General features: G+C 43.2%; 1 protein-coding gene across 1 annotated transcript in view; it reads left to right on the plus strand.

The window, feature by feature from the left end:
- The window catches only part of MALRD1 (MAM and LDL receptor class A domain containing 1), a 529217-nt gene that overhangs the window by 275587 nt on the left and 233864 nt on the right, over nt 1–19766 (plus strand). Inside the window, exon 22 of the mRNA XM_040352491.1 lies at nt 1149–1305. Coding sequence (XP_040208425.1) covers nt 1149–1305 — 157 coding nt within the window. The remainder of the gene's footprint in view (nt 1–1148; nt 1306–19766) is intronic.

Genomic DNA, 19766 nt, shown 5'->3' on the forward strand with positions numbered 1-19766 from the left:
TTATTATTGGTGATGCTTTTACTAACGGTAATCTAACCTGGTACCAGACACCCTAAATATTGGTTTGGTTAAAACTGATCTCTGGGCACAAAAACATATATTTCTTAACCACTTAAGCCCCGGACCATTTTGCAGCTAAATGCCCAGGCCAGGTTTTGCGATTCGGCACTGCGTCGCTTTAACAGACAATTGCGCGGTCGTGCGACGTGGCTCTCAAACAAAATTGGCGTCCTTTTTTCCCCACAAATAGAGCTTTCTTTTGGTGGTATTTGATCACCTCTGCGGTTTTTTTTTTTGCGCTATAAACAAAAATAGAGCGACAATTTTGAAAAAAATGCAATATTTTTTACTTTTTGCTGTAATAAATATCCCCCAAAAACATATATATAAAAAAAAAAATGTTCCTCAGTTTAGGCCGATACGTATTCTTCTACCTATTTTTGGTAAAAAAAAATCGCAAGAAGCCTTGTTTACACACGACTCTCCCCGTTCTTCAGCCTCGGGGAGCGATCGCGACGGAGCGGCTATAAACGAATAGCCGCGACGTCGTCCTGGATCGCTCCCCGAGGGAATCCGCCTGCCGCACGCAGCGGGGGGGGTCCCGATCGGACCCCCCACCCGCTAGAAGGCGGGGACGTATATATACGCCCTTCTGCCTGTCCGTGCCAATTTGTGGACGTATATAGTCGTGCGGCGGGCGTTAAGTGGTTAATAGACACAAGTAGGTAGATTCAGGTAGAGTTAGGCCGACTTATCAGTAGATTTTTCTTGCGCCCGCAAGGTAACCCCCTTGGGAGAGAGCTTCCCAGAGGGGGTTAGCTATTTCGTGGAGGAGCCACGAGATCCGCAGTGGGACCCCAGAAGAAGACGATCGGGGCCTCTCTGTGCAAAACGATCTGCACAGTGGAGGTAAGTATGAGATGTTTGTTATTTAAAAAAAAAACATGAACCTATAGTATCACTTTAAAAAGAAACAACTCAAGGGACATTACTTTAATGTACCCTGTAATCTTATGGGAAGATTGTTGCGGAAATGAATGGTCTGGCAATGGGGTCTCTATAACATTGTATAGGCTTTCACTATCACAGTGGATTTAAATAAGTTGCCACTGTGCTTATATTAATGACTATCAACATTGGATTTCCAGGTCCTCCGATGAAGGCTGGTACCTGTATGCAGACAGCTCCAATGGTGAATTTGGGCACACAGCTCACATCATGACTCCTCTTATTTCTCTTACTGGGCCCAAATGCAAGTTAACATTCTGGACCTATATGGATGGCGCAACTGTGGGATCATTACAGGTAAGTCCAGCAGCTCAATTTTTTTTTCTTCTCTACTATTATCCTTTTCCTTTCTATGTTTGCCGCTTGCCAATCGAAGTCTTTACGACTACAGGAGAGTTGAGTTTGATCGTTGCTTCAAGCGGATGTAGTGGGGGGGTCTATATGCTATCCTACATCCTTAGATTCCCAAGAGAGACGGGTTTTCTTTAGCATTAAAATTGCATTATTTGAGCCCCTTCTCCTACATTTTGATCGTCTTTAGAGAGGCGAAATGTGACAGGTTGGGATATTGTGTTCTCGCACCGCTTGATGCCTATTTTCTTTTGTTATACTGTTCTCTTGTTTGGTCTATTATTTTATTTCATATTTTTGAAATGTAGATGATATACCAGGTTTATTGTTAAAATTTTACTTTTCTGTGTTGCATAAGATTTGTACCCTGGTTTATAACCATCAACTGTTACTTGATCCAATGGCTAATGCTGGATTTGTATACCTTTGTATACATTTTCTGAATAAAAATTATTGGAAACGAAAAAAAGAAGAAGAAAGAAATCCCTCAATACAGTGGTGTATTTAAGTTTTGTGTTGCCCTAGGCCTGACTAAACTTGTGCAACCCCTAATTTAAATGTGATCCGCCCTTTCCTGTCAAGATCACACCTCTTCCTGTTTAAGACCTGCCCTGAACTTTTTCAGTGGGGACACTAGTTCTGAGGGCCATGGGGGGAAAAAATATAGCACAGTGATGAAGGTATGTGGTCCAGGCAGTGAGCAAAGAAAGGATTAGGGGCAGGAACAAATAAACCCATCTGTTTATTTTTCTCATCAGAAATCAACAGAAATAAAATTAAGATTCCTTAATATGTACAACTGACACAAGCAAAGGATTACAGGAGAGTCCTACTACCTACCTGACATGTATAGGTGACCATGTCAGTGTCCCTTGTGTCTGCGCCATCCCTATCATACCGGCAGCAGTGCGGCTACTTTTTGGGGGAGCCAGATCGTTTTGTCTTGCGGCCCAGTCCACCTCATAAGACTGGCGCTGCAATAAAAGTGTAGCGCAAACCGGCGGGACACTTTTCATGCTGCCCCCTTGCAAAGTGCTGCCCTAGGCCTGGGCCTTGTTGGCCTAGGCCAGTGTTTCTCAATTCCAGTCCTCAGGCCCCCCCAACAGGTCAGGTTTTCAGGATTTCCATTATTTTGCACAGGTGATTTGATCAGTTTCACTGCCTTAGTAATCACCACAGCCTTTTCATCTGAGGGAAATCCTGAAAACCTGACCTGTTGGGGGGGCCTGAGGACTGGAATTGAGAAACACTGGCCTAGGCTAAGATACAGCGTTGCCTCAATAGCTTAAACTGATTTGTACACTAATAACTGAGTGAGCCAGAGCAGTCTCACTTCCTTTCCATGGTTTACTGCTAGCACAGACCATTGTGTATAAGCTTTCAATCAGTGATAGAGAAAGCCTGATGGCAAACGGCTCCTGCTGTGTTCCTGCTTTGGAAAATCCATAGTGCTGTGGGAATCCTGTGTCATGGGTGCACCTTGGAACATTTGTTTAAATAAAAATAAAGCTATATAAGTAGTACGAAAACACATTTAAAAATTTAGTTTAAAAACATAACCCGCCCCCCCCCCCCACAAATATTACATAAAGCCAGAAAAGCAAGTCATAGAATACAAACTTATTTATTAACCCCTTCCCGCCACAATCTTTAACTACTTAACCATTGCACCTCCGGCTGCACACCCGCATCCCCCAGTGTCTACTGTACGAAATGATGTACAGGTATGTCGTTTTGTGCACTAGAGTCGACCTCCCGCAGTAAAAGTGTGTTAGGCGGTCGACAAGTAGTTAAATTAACATTCCCTGATGCCTGTGCTTGACACAAGAGCAGGTATCTCTACCTTAGATGCAGACATCACTGAGGACGGTGTCTGAGAAGCAATTGCTTCTTTGGCAGCAGGGAAGGCATCTGGCCCCGATGGCTTGCCTCTCGAGGTATATGTTAGATATATTAAAGTGAAGTTCCACCCAAAAATGGAACTTTCACTTTTTAGAACCCCCCCCCCGGTGTCACATTTGGCACCTTTCCGGGGGGAGGAGGGAGCAGATACCTGTGTAATCCCAGAAGACAGCAAGGACCAGTGAGGACGCGCAGTGCAACTCGCGCATGCGCAGTAGGGAACCAGGAACTGAAGCCGCAAGGCTTAACTTCCTGATTCCCTTACAGAGGATGGCGGCTGCAGCAGCTCAGAGCCGGGCGACAGATCGGCTTCGACTGCCGACATTGCGGGCACCCTGGACAGGTAAGTGTCTGTCACAAACTACGGTGAACGAGATGCAGATTATAAAATACTTACCAAAATCTTAGCTAAAAGACTTAATTCCGCTATCCTGTGATTTTTCAGTATTAGACCCCAGGCGTCACTCTAATCAGAGAAAAAGAGTTTGGGGGTTCACTACATCATCTCTCTCACATATAGGAATGCGTTGAGCTACTAAGGGTGGAGGTATTACAACATACCTTCAACCCCTAGCCTTAAAAGGTTACAATAAAGCACAACTGCATTAAGGAAAAGATCTCAATGCACTTCTCTATGTAAAGTGATTATCAGTACAGGAGGGCCGGGGGGTCTGTACTATAAAGAACAAATGTCAAGCACGTAGCATATGAAAATACTGTATGCAAAGAGCATATACTTCAGAGAATACAGGGCATTTCGGGAGGGGAGACTGCCACCATCCATGTATTCTGCTATAGTGGTACTTATGCCAAAGCCTGGCGAAGACTCCTTTGACTGTGCCTCGCTGCCTTATATCACCCAATTTCACTTCTAAACATAGGGCCAAATCCACAAAGATCGTGCCTAACTTAATTTTTTCCATTTAAGTTACACTGCCTTAAAATTTCTACCTAAGTGCCCGATCCACAAAGCACTTACCTAGAAATTTTCGGCTGTGTAACTTAAATTCCGCCGTCGCAAGGCGTTCCTATTCAAATGGGGGCGATTCCCATTTAAATGAGGCGCGCTCCCGTGCCGGCCGTACTGCGCATGCTCGTGACGTCATTTTCCCGACGTGCATAGCGCGAAATTACGTTACGTCGAGCTTTGTGGATTGCGACGGGTCAATAAAGTTGCGTCGGAAAAAAAAAAGATCCGGCGGGAAAAAAAAAATTAAAAATTAAAAAAAAATCGCGTCGCTGGACAGAAAGGTCTGCTTTTACATGGTGTACTAACTTTACACCATGTAAAAGCAGCCCTAATTTTGCGTATGCAAACTAAAACTTACGGAGAAAAAACGAAGCTGAAAAGCTTCATGGATCTCCGTAAGTGCTAATTTGCATACCCGAGGCGGCATTTCGACACGAAATGCCCCCAGCGGCGGATGCGGTACTGCATCCTAAGATCCGGCAGTGTAAGTCCCTTACACATGTCGGATCTTCTGCCTAACTATGGAAAACTGATTCTGTGGATCAGTTCCATAGTTAGGAACAGGGATACGACGGCGTTACAGCAATTACGCCGTCGTATCCCTTTTGTGGATTTGGCCCATAGATTCTAAAATACTTACCAAAATCTTAGCTAAAATACTTAATTCCGCTAACCTGAGAATTATCCATCCAGACCAAAGTGGCTTTATGCCTGGGGAATCCACCTCTATTAAAATCCACAGAACACAATTGCCCAATTTAGAGAATATCTGCCTGAATCTAGTGTACTGGCCTCTTTAGACATGGGCAAAGCCTTTGATTCAAACGAAAGATAATCCCCTTTTGATTCTAGCTGTTATGGAGAAAAAACAACCCTCATATTTTTCTTTTCTCTACAATGAACTTTGCCAGGTGTAATTTCACACCTTCTAAAACTTGGGCAGTAATCAGCACATAAATAGCGATTACCGTCCTAATGAGAGAGAGAGACAAAACCCACACACTAATTATGTGACATTTCTGCACATATGTTGTGATAATCCAAGGTTGCAGCAATTACAACAGTGAAATTAGGTATTAAGGTGTACAGTAAAGATTGCTGCATGCTGATTTGCGTTCCCCTACCTATGTAGGGCTTTGAATATCATCTTCTGTGGTTACAAACTAACCTTCAATAATAATTCAATGTCACTTTTCTGTGTACTTATATCCCACGAAAGCCATGCAACAGCTGGCTACCAACTGGCAGAAGAGTATGCATAATAACAGTGATAATAATAATGATAATAATAATCAATGTCTCAACAGAAGTCACATGAATAACAAATGGTAAACTAAATTATAATGTACATGATAATCTCTATTACTAATTTATATAAAATTCTCGTCCAAAAAATGTACTGCACAGTTGATATTCATAGATACTTTTGTGCCTACTAAAAGATTTTAAAAGTCACATTCATTCAGTGAAATGGAACAGTCATTTCCATGTCATTTTGGTGAAAACTGGGAGATTTTGGCAAAATGTCAACATTTTTAAAACATACAGTACATTGAAGTCAGTTGGAAATGTAGGTGGTTTTTAAGGGTGCAATAGACTTTAAAGCAAAACAAAACTCTTTCAATTAGCATTAGATATGTGCAATTCGTTTTTTATTCCAAATTTGTTTTTTTAATGAATTTCGACAAATTAGTTAATTCAGAAATATCTGAATTAAAGTGGATGTAAACCCACTGTCATCAAATTTAAATCATTTATACGGCTGTAATCTATAATGCTATACATGCCTCCTGCATGTATCTATATATTTTAAATGTCACCCCCTCACCTGTCAGAAGCCCCGCAAAATTGCAGAATCTGTGGGGCGTTTTTTTCCCCGGTGCTCGGTGGGCGGAGTCGTGACGTCACAGGACTCCTCCGCCCACCACTCCACTCCCTCGCGCCTGTTGAGACTGGCGTGCATGTGCAGGAGTGACAGCGCATTCTGTGAAGAAGCAGAGCGCGCTCACGGCCCCTGTCACTTCTGCACACATGTGTATGTCCAGGGACAGTCGGGGGATGATCGGTGCAGCAGGGACAGCTGTGAACACCGCGATCCCCCATGCATGGTTTTTATCCGCCGCCTCTCCCTCTCTCCCTCCCACGACTTTCACCTGAAAAGCCATGCATGGGGGATCGCTGATCCCCGACTGTCCTCTGGGTCTGCCTCCTCTATCGCCCCCTTATTTTTCTTCTCCTCCCAACAAGCACGGCTTCTGTGCATGTCCTGTGCGTGCCCCCCCCCCCCCCCCACCCCCGCTCAACAACCTGGATTAGAGGGTGTAAAAAAAAATGGGGTCCCGCGGCAGGACCAGCAAGCCACCCCCCCGCTGAACAACTTGGATTATAGGGGTCCCGCAGAAGCACCCCCCTAAACAACTTTGATGGAAGATATGCCCTCCACCCCCCCTCTTCCTCGCAGCTGATGGCTTCCCTCTCCCGCGGACTTCGAGGGGGGGGGGTGTTTATAATCTGTCAGGATTGAGAGCAGAGAAAGGGGCCAATTCCCAGCCCCTTTCTTTTCTGAATGAGACACATAGAGCATTCGTTACTGAGTGCTCTGTGTCCTGTGACAACTAAGCAGAGTAACCTGTGTGTTACTATGCTCAGTTTATGAATGGAGGGGAGACGCTGTCCCCCCCCCCCATTCATCTTCTGTGCAAAGAAAAGGACTGTGGAATCAATGTCCTCTGTCCCTTTCTCTGGCAGAATGGCACGGCTGGGCACAATCACGTACCTGTACATGATTGTTAAATGCCCCGCCTGCGGCCGGAGTCCCGCGATCGGTCCCTGGAGCTGAAGAACGGGGAGAGGTGTGTGTAAACACACCTTCCCCGTTCTTCACAGTGGCGCTGTCATTGATCGTCTGTTCCCTGATATAGGGAAAGGAGATCTATGACATCACACGTCCAGCCCCGCCCCCCTACAGTTAGAAACACATATGAGGTCACACTTAACCCCTTCAGCGCCCCCTAGTGGTTAACTCCCAAACTGCAATTGTCATTTTCACAGTAAACAATGCATTTTTATAGCATTTTTTGCTGTGAAAATGACAAAAATGTGTCAAAATTGTCCGATGTGTCCGCCATAATGTCGCAGTCACGAAAAAAATCGCTGATCGCCGCCATTAGTAGTAAAAAAAAATATTAAGAAAAATGCAATAAAACTATCTCCTATTTTGTAAACGCTATAAATTTTGCGCAAACCAATCGATAAACGCTTATTGCGATTTTTTTTACCAAAAATATGTAGAAAAATACGTATCGGCCTAAACTGAGGAAAAAAAAAGTTTTTTTATATATTTTTGGGGGATATTTATTATAGCAAAAAGTAAAAAATAGATTTTTTTTTTTTAAATTGTCGCTCTATTTTTGTTTAATAGCGCAAAAAATAAAAAACGCAGAGGTGATCAAATACCACCAAAAGAAAGTTCTATTTGTGGGGAAAAAAGAACGCCAATTTTGTTTGGGAGCCACGTCGCACCACCGTGCAATTGTCAGTTAAAGCGACGCAGTACTGAATCGCAAAAAGGGGCAAGGTCCTTTACCTGCATATTGGTCCGGGCCTTAAGTGGTTAAATGCTGAATAAACCAAATTATTAATGTATCTTAAATTGAAAACGAACTTTAGATCGATTTTTACTCCAAAGGTATTTTATTAAAATAAATTTGATAAAAATCAAAAAAAAATCTGGTTTAAATAAAAAAAATCTGATTGTTTTTGTTTTGTGTTTTAAATCATCGATTCTTATCCACCCTGTATCTGACACAGATCAGCCCCAGCTGCCTCCTCTCACATTGTGACTTGTGGCTGTTGTATCATCATGTCAGCCTGAGAGAAGCTACTCGATCGGTGCTTAAGTGCTGCTTTAATAAAAAAAAGTTTTTTATAAAAAATTATACAAGTGTTGTAAATTTTGTGACATGCTAAACGTTAGACTTGTAAAGTTAATGAAAGGACCCAACCACTTCACCCCCGGAGGATTTGACTGCCAAATGACCAGAGCACTTTTTGCGATTCGGCACTGCGTCGCTTTAACTGACAATTGCGCGACATGGCTCCCGAACAAAATTTACATCCTTTTTTCCCCACAAATAAAGCTTTCTTTTGGTGGTATTTGATCACCTCTGCGACTTTAATTTTTTGCGCTATAAACAAAAATAAAGTAATAATTTTGAAAAAAAGCAATATTTTTGACTTTTTGCTATAATATCCCCAAAAAATATATTTTTTTTTTCCCCTCAGATTAGGCCGATACGTATTCTTCTACATATTTTTGGTAAAATAAATTCCAATAAGCCTTTATTGATTGGTTTGCGCAAAAGTTATAGCGTCTACAAAATAGGGGATAGTTTTATGGCATTTTTATTATTATTTTTTTTTTCTAGTAATGGCGGTGATCAGCGATTTTTATCGTGACTGTGATATTATGGTGGACACATCGGACACCTCTAACACTATTTTGGGACCATTGTCATTTATACAGCGATCAATGCTACAAAAATGCACTGATTGCTGTATAAATGACACTGGCATGGAAGGGGTTAACCACTAGGGGGCAAGGAAGGGCTTAAGTGTGTTCTAGGGAGTGATTCTAACTGTGTGGGGGCTGGGCTACCAGGGACACAACACTGATCACTGCTCCCGATTATAGGGAGCAGTAGATCACTGTCCTATCACAAGGCAGAACAGGGAAATGCCTGTTTATACAGGCATTTTCCCGCTCTGCAGCTCCGTGACATGATCGCGGGACATGGTCAAGGAGCTTGCGGCAGGGACGTGCGTGCGCCCACACGTCTGCAAATTTAAAGGGACGTACATGTACGCCCATTTTTCTGCCCGTGCCGCGTACACACGATCATTTTTCGGCATGAAAGAAAACGTTGTTTTTCAGCATGTCCAAAAAACAAAGTTTTTCCAACTTCATCATTAAAAACGATGTTGCCCACACTCCATCGTTTTTAAAAAATGATGAACAAAGCGCGGTGACGTACAACACGTACGACGGCACTCTAAAGGGGAAGTTCTATTCGCCTTTGGGCTGCTTTAGCTGATTTTGTGTTAGTAAAAGACGATTTGCGCTTTTCTGTCTGTTACAGCGTGATGAATGTGCTTACTCCATTATGAACGGTAGTTTTACCAGAACGAGCGCTCCCATCTCATAACTTGCTTCTGAGCATGCGCGGTTTAAAACGTCGTTTTTAGCCCACACACGATTATTTTTTACAACCCGAAAAACGAAAATTTTTAAAACGACGTTAAAAAATGCAGCATGTTCGAATTTTTTTTTTTTATGTTTTTCAGAAGCCGAAAAACGATGTGAAGCCCACACGCGATTATTTTAAATGACTTTTTTTTTAAAACATCGTTTTTTTTCATGCTGAAAAATTATCGTGTGTACGCGGCATTAATGTTTGTGCGGTGGTCAGCAAGTGGTTAAGGATTAGGTCCTCCCAGGCTGGTTTTAAGCTTTTAGGTGGCTTTTGGTGACTCTTTAGGCTCCATTCACATCTAGGCGGACGAAATCGCGGCGTTTTGTCGCCGCAAATCGCGGTACAAATAGCGGTGTTTTATACCGCGATTTGTGGCGACAAAACGCCAGTATTGTCCGCCCAGATGTGCCCCAGAATGACCCCCTCTATGGAGATGCTTCCCATCTCCTAGCCGAAACGCCGAAAGACGCCTGAAAAAAAGGTCCGGGACCTTTTTTCAGGCGATAGGCGTCAGGTGTCCGGCGTTCGGCGTGGAGATGTGAACCATCTCCATAGAGGGGCATGTATTTCCAGCCCTCTGGCGGCAGCGGCGTAGCGCTACAGGCGTAAAAACGCCTAGATGTGAATGCGGTCTTATGAAAATAGATTTTAATCTTGGAACTTTTGAAAGAATATATCAGGAAAAATTGTGTTTTCATGTATTTTTTGTGGCTATGCCTTTTCATTTAGGAAAAAAAAAAACCTGATTCCAACTAATATTCAGCATGTAGCTTTATTATGTGACAAAGAAAACACCGCTGTTTCATGCCGTAATATGATTTCTTTTTTCCTGGTTCCTTGGGGGCTATATATCAAAAGCAAACGGTATTCAGAAGATATATCCCACCAATATATCATCAAACTTGCCCAGCTCGATTGTTTTAGAGGGTCAATCTATCACCAGAAATTCTCATTACGAAGCGTTGCACCAAAATCTTCAATAATTTGACTTCATTTAAGATAAAAAAATTCAATAACAATACCATTACACCTCATTTTCAAAGGAGCCGAAAATCTCTCCTCAAAATGCTAATCTCAGATCGTTACTATGAATCCATGAATGATTACTTCTTTTTGCTTTGCAGAATTTATGACTTGTTGACAATTATTTTGTAAATACTTGAAAATGTATATATATATTTTATATATATAATCAGTACAGCGGAAAGAAGAATATTGGATCGGCGGTACGGAACACAATTTGTCTAGGAGTTGTCAGATATCCTAATACTAAATAAACTATTTTATAGAACGGGATAATTGGATATAGATTGTGCTGTATTTTTTCATCCATGAAATTTGTCTATTTTCAAAAAAAGTCAAGATGCAGTTATATTTTATTATTATTAGAAATTATTTATATACTGGTAGATGGAAAAAAAATGTTCTGCTGAAAAAAAAAATGAAATAGAAACGATTAAAACAGATCCAAACTCTAATTGGATGACATTTATTTTTGCTAAAGCCATGTGCAATTGCCATTTTTTTTAACCACTTCCATACAGGGCATTTTCACCCCCTTCCTGCCCAGACCAATTTTTAGTTTTCAGCGCTGTTGCACTTTGAATGACAATTGCGCGGTCATGCAACACTGTAACCAAATGAAATCTTTATGTTTTTTCCCCCACAAATAGAGCTTTCGTTTGGTGGTATTTGATCATCTCTGCAGTTTTAATTTTTTGCGCTATAAACAAAAGAAGAGCTGCGATTTTTTTTTTTTAATGGCGGCGATCTGCGATTTTTATTGAGACCGTGACATTGCGGCGGACATATCGGACACTTTTGACACATTTTGGGACACTTTTGGCACGTTTTAGTGCTATAAAACTGCACTGATTACTGTGTAAATGTGACTGGCAGGGAAGGGGTCAACAGTCCTCTGTACTGGGAACACACATTGGTCTCCTCACCTCTTATGCCCTGTACACACGATCGTTTCGTCCGATGAAAACAGTCCGATGGACCGTTTTCATCGGACGAACCGATCGTGTGTGGGCCCCATCGTTTTTTTCCCATCTGTGAAAAAACTTAGAACCTGTTTTAAAATTATCTGATGGTTAAAAAAACGATCGTCTGTGGGCAAGTCCATCAGTTAAAAATCCATGCATGCTCAGAATCAAGTCGACGCATGCTCGGAAGCATTGAACTTCATTTTTCTCAGCACGTTGTTGTGTTTTTTCTGACACTAACAGATTTTTAACTGATGGTGTGTAGGCAAGACTGATGAAAGTCAGCTTCATCGGATATCTGATGAAAAAATCCATCGGTCCGTTTTCATCGGATGAACCGATCGTGTGTACGTGGCATTACAGGAGGTAGATCTGTGTGTTTACACACACAGATCCACACTCCTGTCGTGATCGCCAGCCAACGCGGGTGCCCGGCGGACATCGTGGCCGCCGCGCACGCACACCGGATCACGAGCAGTGCGCGCCCCCTAGATTGCCAGGAAGAAAGGACGTCATATGACGTCCACCCGGAGGGAGGGAGGGTTCCTGCCAGCGTCATTTTTTAATGGCCAGGTAAGCAAGGGGTTAAATAAATTACTATTAATACCTTTTGGTATCCTTTTTTGCACCTTAGTGCTGCTGACATTTTTTTTTAACCTAAAAAAAGTAGATTTTATTGAGAAAAAAAAAACAAAAGTACAATCTAGAGCAATCTAGAGCAGACATTTTATGCACAATAGGCAATGCAACATATAAAAATATTGTTGTGGGCTAGATTCATGTACCTGCGCTTCTTCTTACGGCGGCGTAGCGTATCGAATTTACGCTACGCCGCCGTAACTTACAGGAGCAAGTGCAGTATTCACAAAGCACTTGCTCCGTAAGTTGCGGCGGCTTAGCATAAATGGAGCCGGCGTAAGCCTGCGTAATTCAAATGTGGAAGGGGGGGCGTGTTTTATGCTAATGTGTGATGACCTGACGTGATTGACGTGTTTTAAGAATGGAGCATGCGCCGTCCGTGTACATATCCCAGTGTGCATTGCTCCCAAGTACGCCGCAACGACGTATTGGTTTCGACGTGAACGTAAATTACGTCCAGCCCTATTCGCGAACGACTTACGCAAACGATGTAAAAAATTCAAATTTTGAAGCAGGGAACGACGTCCATACTTAACATTGGCTGCGCCTCCTAATAGCAGGAGCAACCTTACACCGAAAAAGCCTAACGTAAACGACGTAAATAAATTGCGCCGGCCGTGCGTACGTTTGTGAATCGGCATATCTAGGTAATTTGCATATTCTAGGCCGAAAACAACGGAAGCGCCCCTAGCGGCCAACGTAATATTGCACACAATTCTACGCCGCCGCATTCAAGTTACGTCGGCGGAGAAAGCCTATTTTTTTTGCGTATCTGCCTTTGAGAATCGGCGTAACGATACTGGAGATACGCCGCCGTAAAATCTACATGAATCTACCCCTATGTATGTACCACAACCCTGACACCCCAAAGGCAGGATAGCATCTCCACAGGTAGGCACGGGATAGCATTTTCAGCCCATGGCTTCATGTTTTCATGGTATGTTCAACCCATGGCTAAATTGGGAGGACAGAGAAAAGATATCAGACGGTGGTCACTTTTGCCTTTTTAAAGTTTTATTGCAGAATGGGTAAGGAGGTGAGGGTCATTTCAGATACAGTGAAAATGTAAGAAAGGGAAAAAACTGCGCTAATCTGGAAATATAAAATGAGCAGCTACACAAGCAATATGACAAAAATTGAAATAGAAACAGTGAAAAAAATATGCAGCGCTAAAAATTCTTACAAAGATACAAAACATGCGTCAATGTGATAGGATCACAGTAACCTGTGAATGAGTGTCCATTTGAAATGAAAAACACAAAAAAACACAAAACAAAAAGTCCATCAATAGGGGGTGTATGACCACATCCTCATCATAGGAAAAACTTTCTGCACGATAAAAACAGGAGTAGATGGAATACTCTTACCAGATGATGTGGATCTGCTTGCCAGCGACAACAGATCGTAAACGCATGGAAGGACTCCACTCGAATCTGCTCGGCTGGACGATGGCACAATAGTAGACTCACCACGGGATATCCTAATGGATGGCTGTAAGCCTGGACTGGAACCTCACCGTAGGTGTACTTGCTCCAACTCCGATTCATAGACAGGAACAGAAGGTCAGCTTGTTTCAAGTGACAAACGATGATGTAAACAGTGGTGTCCACTGATGAAAGGTGCACACAGACATGGAGTATGAAAAACTTTGTATCCAAGCAGGTCATGCAGGAGAAAGAGAAAAAAACAATGCTCCGGATGGTGCAGGTAAAAGAGGATAGGTTTTATTGTAATAAAACCAAATAACATAAAAGTGATCACTTCAGTATAAAAAAGAATAAAAGCAATATGGGGTGCAGGTATAGCAAGCCCGACGCGTTTCGTCCAAGTGGACTTCAACTGGGGCATCTACCTTCACCCTCATATTGCCACATATATATAGTAAAAGTGCTCAATCAAACTGAGTAGGCGGACCAATCAAGCAAGCTCAGTGATTAATCAATGTGATTGGATGCAACAGGTCACATGATGCATGTGGCCTGTGACCCTTCTATATAGCCAATCGGATCAGGCAGTACTCCTGACCCAAATGGCTACCAATCATCAATCGGTTTTTAAAAAAGACAGGAAATGGATCATGTATCAACAAAACCATATCGCAAAACATAACAATAAAAAAAAGGGAAACATTCCACCATTCCTAGTGTATGACCTATATCATTCCTATGTTATATAAATTGTCTTAAGCATAAACAGGAGGAGGGGGGGTAGAGAGTGAAGGGGGGTGTTGACCACTTGCATTAAAACTGTCCTCAGTGATCGCCACCCATTTGTTATATCCACCGAGGTTTATCTATATTGGCTCTCCACTTGAAGCCAGGCTGGCCTACAGGGATACAGGAAAACATCCAAAAATGTTCCGTCTGGGGACACCAGCCAGAACGCCGCTCGATCCTCCATGCAGCGCAAGCCTAGCGTCCCCAGACGTCCAGAAACCACCCTGGAACGCAACGCCACTGTGCAAGTCGCGCCGCGCATGACGTCATCGCGCGACGCGAAAGCACGTGACGCTTGATGGCCAATAGGAGCGCGGCCTGTCCGGCGTGCGGATCTAACTCCAAAACGCCGCACGTCCGCGCTCATCGAAGCCAAATCCTGTCGCGATGTACTGGCAATACTGCCAGACAATCCGCAGACAGGACGAAAAAATAAAAATGCACAAAAAATGTTATTTATATATATGGCCAATGTGGGTGGGTGGCTATCCCATTGGCCATATATATAAATAACATTTTTTGTGTATTTTTATGGGGACGCTAGGCTTGCGCTGCATGGAGGATCGAGCGGCGTTCTGGCTGGTGTCCCCAGACTGAACATTTTTGGATGTTTTCCTGTATCCCTGTAGGCCAGCCTGGCTTCAAGTGGAGAGCCAATATAGATAAACCTCGGTGGATATAACAAATGGGTGGCAATCACTGAGGACAGTTTTAATGCAAGTGGTCAACACCCCCCTTCACTCTCTACCCCCCTCCTCCTGTTTATGCTTAAGGCAATTTATATAACATAGGAATGATATAGGTCATACACTAGGAATGGTGGAATGTTTCCCTTTTTTTTATTGTTATGTTTTGCGATATGGTTTTGTTGATACATGATCCATTTCCTGTCTTTTTTAAAAACCGATTGATGATTGGTAGCCATTTGGGTCAGGAGTACTGCCTGATCCGATTGGCTATATAGAAGGGTCACAGGCCACATGCATCATGTGACCTGTTGCATCCAATCACATTGATTAATCACTGAGCTTGCTTGATTGGTCCGCCTACTCAGTTTGATTGAGCACTTTTACTATATATATGTGGCAATATGGGGGTGAAGGTAGATGCCCCAGTTGAAGTCCACTTGGACGAAACGCGTCGGGCTTGCTATACCTGCACCCCATATTGCTTTTATTCTTTTTTATACTGAAGTGATCACTTTTATGTTATTTGGTTTTATTACAATAAAACCTATCCTCTTTTACCTGCACCATCCGGAGCATTGTTTTTTTCTCTTTCTCCTGCATGACCTGCTTGGATACAAAGTTTTTCATACTCCATGTCTGTGTGCACCTTTCATCAGTGGACACCACTGTTTACATCATCGTTTGTCGCTTGAAACAAGCTGACCTTCTGTTCCTGTCTATGAATCGGAGTTGGAGCAAGTACACCTACGGTGAGGTTCCAGTCCAGGCTTACAGCCATCCATTAGGATATCCCGTGGTGAGTCTACTATTGTGCCATCGTCCAGCCGAGCAGATTCGAGTGGAGTCCTTCCATGCGTTTACGATCTGTTGTCGCTGGCAAGCAGATCCACGTCATCTGGTAAGAGTATTCCATCTACTCCTGTTTTTATCGTGCAGAAAGTTTTTCCTATGATGAGGATGTGGTCATACACCCCCTATTGATGGACTTTTTGTTTTGTGTTTTTTTGTGTTTTTCATTTCAAATGGACACTCATTCACAGGTTACTGTGATCCTATCACATTGACGCATGTTTTGTATCTTTGTAAGAATTTTTAGCGCTGCATATTTTTTTCACTATTTCAGATACAGTACCAAAATGCAGTGCTTCTTCATACATTAATCTATATTCCAGGTATAGACCACCTCATAATAAAACTCAATGGGACTGAGGCCTGGGATATCCAGCCATGGGGCCCATATGTAGCTTTTTAAATGTGCTCAGTCACCCCTGTGCTGATAAATGCATTGCTTCAGTCTGAGGGTCTCTCCCATCTTCTGCTGATATCATTTAGCTTTTTTCAGCCACTTTTGTCTACAACGTCTTGCTCCATTTTAGACTGTTACAATTTCTCTTAACCATTTTTTTTTAATTGACAGTCCTGGATCATGCCTGTGCCGTGCATATTGGCTTATGCCGCGTACACACGGTCGTTTTTTGTGATGAAAAAAAATGTAATTTTTAAAAAAAGTAATTTAAAATGACCGTGTGTGGGGAAAACGTCGGTTTATGTCTTCTGAAAAACGACAAAAAAATTCGAACATGCTTCAATTTTTTATGCCGTTTTTCAAAACGTTGTATTTTGTGTAATTTAAAATGATAGTGTGTGGGTAAAACGATGTTTAAAAAAATGTTTTTAAACCCGCGCATGCTCAGAAGCAAGTTATGACGGGAGCTTGAATGGAACAGAGTGCCGTCGTACGTGCTGAACGTAACCGCGCTTTGCTAGAGCATTTTAAAAAACCATGGTGTGTAGGCAACGTCGAAGTTTGAAAAATGTCATTTTGTTTCATGATATAAAACGTCGTTTTATTTCATCACAAAAAAACGACCGTCTGTACGCGGCATTAGCCACTTGTAGTCTCAACAGTAGCAAATGTGACAGGGTCAGGGCTTTTTTTCAGCAGGAACGTGGGGGAACGCGTTTCCGGCACCTCCAGAAGTGATTTGGCAAGGGGTGCTGGGGTGTGCTGGAGGGTCTATTGATGCTGGGATCTATTTTTGCGGAGATAGGGGGTCTATTATTGCTGGGAGATCTTCTGTTGCTCATGGAGAATCTATTGTTGCTGGGGTCGGTTTTAAGTTGCTGGGGGGGTCAATCGTTGCTGGGAGGGAGGGGTCTTTGTTGCTGGTTGCTGGAGGGTCTATTGATGCTGGAAGCTGGGGAATCTATTATTGCTAGAGGGGATCTATTTTTGCAGGAGGGTCTTTTGTTGCTGGAGAGGTCTATTACTGCTGGTGGGTAGATCTATTTTTCCTGGGGGTGGTTCTTATGTTGCAGGGAGTCAATTGTTAGTCTACTGATGCTGGCGGTTGGGGGTCCATTGTTGCTGGGGTGTATCTATTGTTGCTAGAACTATTTTACTGCTTTTGTAGCGGACTGCTCCTGTTGGGAAGGCACTGCTTTAAATTTAGAGGGGAGTCTGAGTGTTAGTTGACTCAGACACATATCATTTTGGCTAAATTTGGCCTCTGTTCCAGCTGTGGCTGTGCTGGGACTGACCACCGTTGTTCACCTGGGGGCAGGGCCATCTTAATGCAAGGGCACTCATGGGCACTGCCCAGGGGCCCTATGCACATGGGGGCCCCACAATAATCTTGCATTACATTATACTTGCCAACTGTCCCGGATTTTCTGGGACAGTCACGCTTTTTACTAAACGGTCCCGATATGGTCGTGTCCCGGGAAGCATCCCAGAACCTATACTATGCCCTTCTGACCCTTCCCCCTGTACTGTGCCCTTCTGCATTCCCCCTGTACTGTGCCCTTTGTGACTAGACTTTGATTTATGGAATGTTTTCCTTTTGTAAAATCGATTTTATTGAAAGTACTAATGAATGTATGTTTAATTCTATCAACTATTTATATTTTATTTCTTGAAAAGAGGTGTGTAAGGTGGGGCAAGCTAATAGGGGGGCCCAGCGCATTACTTTGCCCAGGGGCCCATGATGCTATTAATACGGCCCTGCCTGGGGGTGTTGTTACCGCCTCAGGCCAAAGGGTGGCAGCAGCTCAGTCAGGATGATATTGGGTGTCCCCCTTGGCAGCCAATCAGTGGGGGTTGATCGTCCCGCTGTGCATGCTGGGGAGGGGTACTTAAGGAACCCTACCTCCTTCGGGGGTAGTGCTACACTTTTATTGTTATTACCAAATTCCATACACAATACTTAGCACCACAAAATTATATTTGGTTCCGTATTCTCTAAAAGAGGTGGTACTGAAAGGTGGGTGAGGTGTGGAACCAAGGAACGGTGCTCAGAGCTGGGTAGAGGATGGAGTTAAGTGCTGACTCAGATAGGAGGAGTTCCTGTACCTATTCTCTGAGGAAAAAAGCCCTGGACAGGGTGACAACACAAAAAGACAATTGGGAGACAGTTGTCATTCCTTAGCAGAAAGGGCCAGAAGAAAGATCTTAATGGCACAATCACTGGGAATAATTTTAAAGGAGTTCTCTGACCTAAAAGTTTTAACCCCCGCTGTGCCCGGGCTGTAAAAAAATAGAAAATAAACTGTCACTTACCTGCCTACGATCCCCCGTTGTTCCGATATCGCCGTCCCGTTCTCCGGTCCCGGGCCCCTTCCGCTTCCTGTGTGTCGGTGACTCATAGTGCGCTCAGCCTATCAGCGGCCGCAGCAATGTCCCGTCGCGGCCACTGATAGGCTGAGCGCACTATGAGTCACCGACACACAGGAAGCGGAAGAGACCGGGACCGGAGAACGGGACGGCGATATCGGAACAACGGGGGATCGTAGGCAGGTAAGTGACAGTTTATTTTCTATTTTTTTACAGCCCGGGCACAGCGGGGGTTAAAACTTTTAGGTCAGAGAACTCCTTTAAAGAGAGATGCAGATTGAAACAATTAAAAATTATGTTAATTTTTTTTTTTATGCAAATATCAAATTGTAATGCTTGGATTCAAATCGACTTAAAAATAATTAAAATGTGTATAACTACCCAGACACATAAGACAGTTTTCCTAAAGGTAAACTATACCATTAGTGCAAGATGCCCTCTCTCTCTTTTTGCTGCCGTTGCCATAACTACTGCAGCGGAAATAACCAGCCGTAATTTCTACATTTTTTTCTTCCCGTTTGTAGAAGTGATTGCTGCCCGATCACTACTTCTACATGCTGAGGAAGATGTGTTTTCTGATCTGCCATGGGTAGTAAAGGTCAAAGCTCTGAGCACTTCCAGGATCAGAGCTGTCAACCCCTGCCATGATAGAAGCTGGCTTGATCGTGGCCCCATTTTTTCCTGTAGAAAAGTCATACTCTGCTGAACCATTGGAGGTAGCCATTTGTACAGCTCAGCATGGCTGCTCAAAAAGGACAAAGAGCACTTATCTGCTTCTATTGCATTACTGGCTGAACCAGCGGGGGATCACTGCATTAATGCTTTCTTGACTGGTGAGTGACAATCTGAAGTTAATAAGACTGTTGCTAAGTATTACTGAACCTGTTACTGAGGGCTACTGAACCTGCCACCACAAGGGATACTGCATCTGTGAAAGACAAAGCTGCTAGTGCTCACTTCTGTAATCTGAAAGTGTAATTGTTTATCGTGGAATTGCATTCAAAAAAATATAATACTGTGAACCTCCCTTAGAGCCGGTTCACACTGGGGCAGCACGACTTCGGGGGCGACTCGGCAAGGCGTCCTGAAAACGACTTCAGAGGCGACTTGCAAAATGACTTCTGTATAGAAGTCAATG

This window comes from Rana temporaria, chromosome 5 (genome assembly GCF_905171775.1).
Source record: "Rana temporaria chromosome 5, aRanTem1.1, whole genome shotgun sequence".
Classification (NCBI taxonomy): domain Eukaryota; kingdom Metazoa; phylum Chordata; class Amphibia; order Anura; family Ranidae; genus Rana; species Rana temporaria.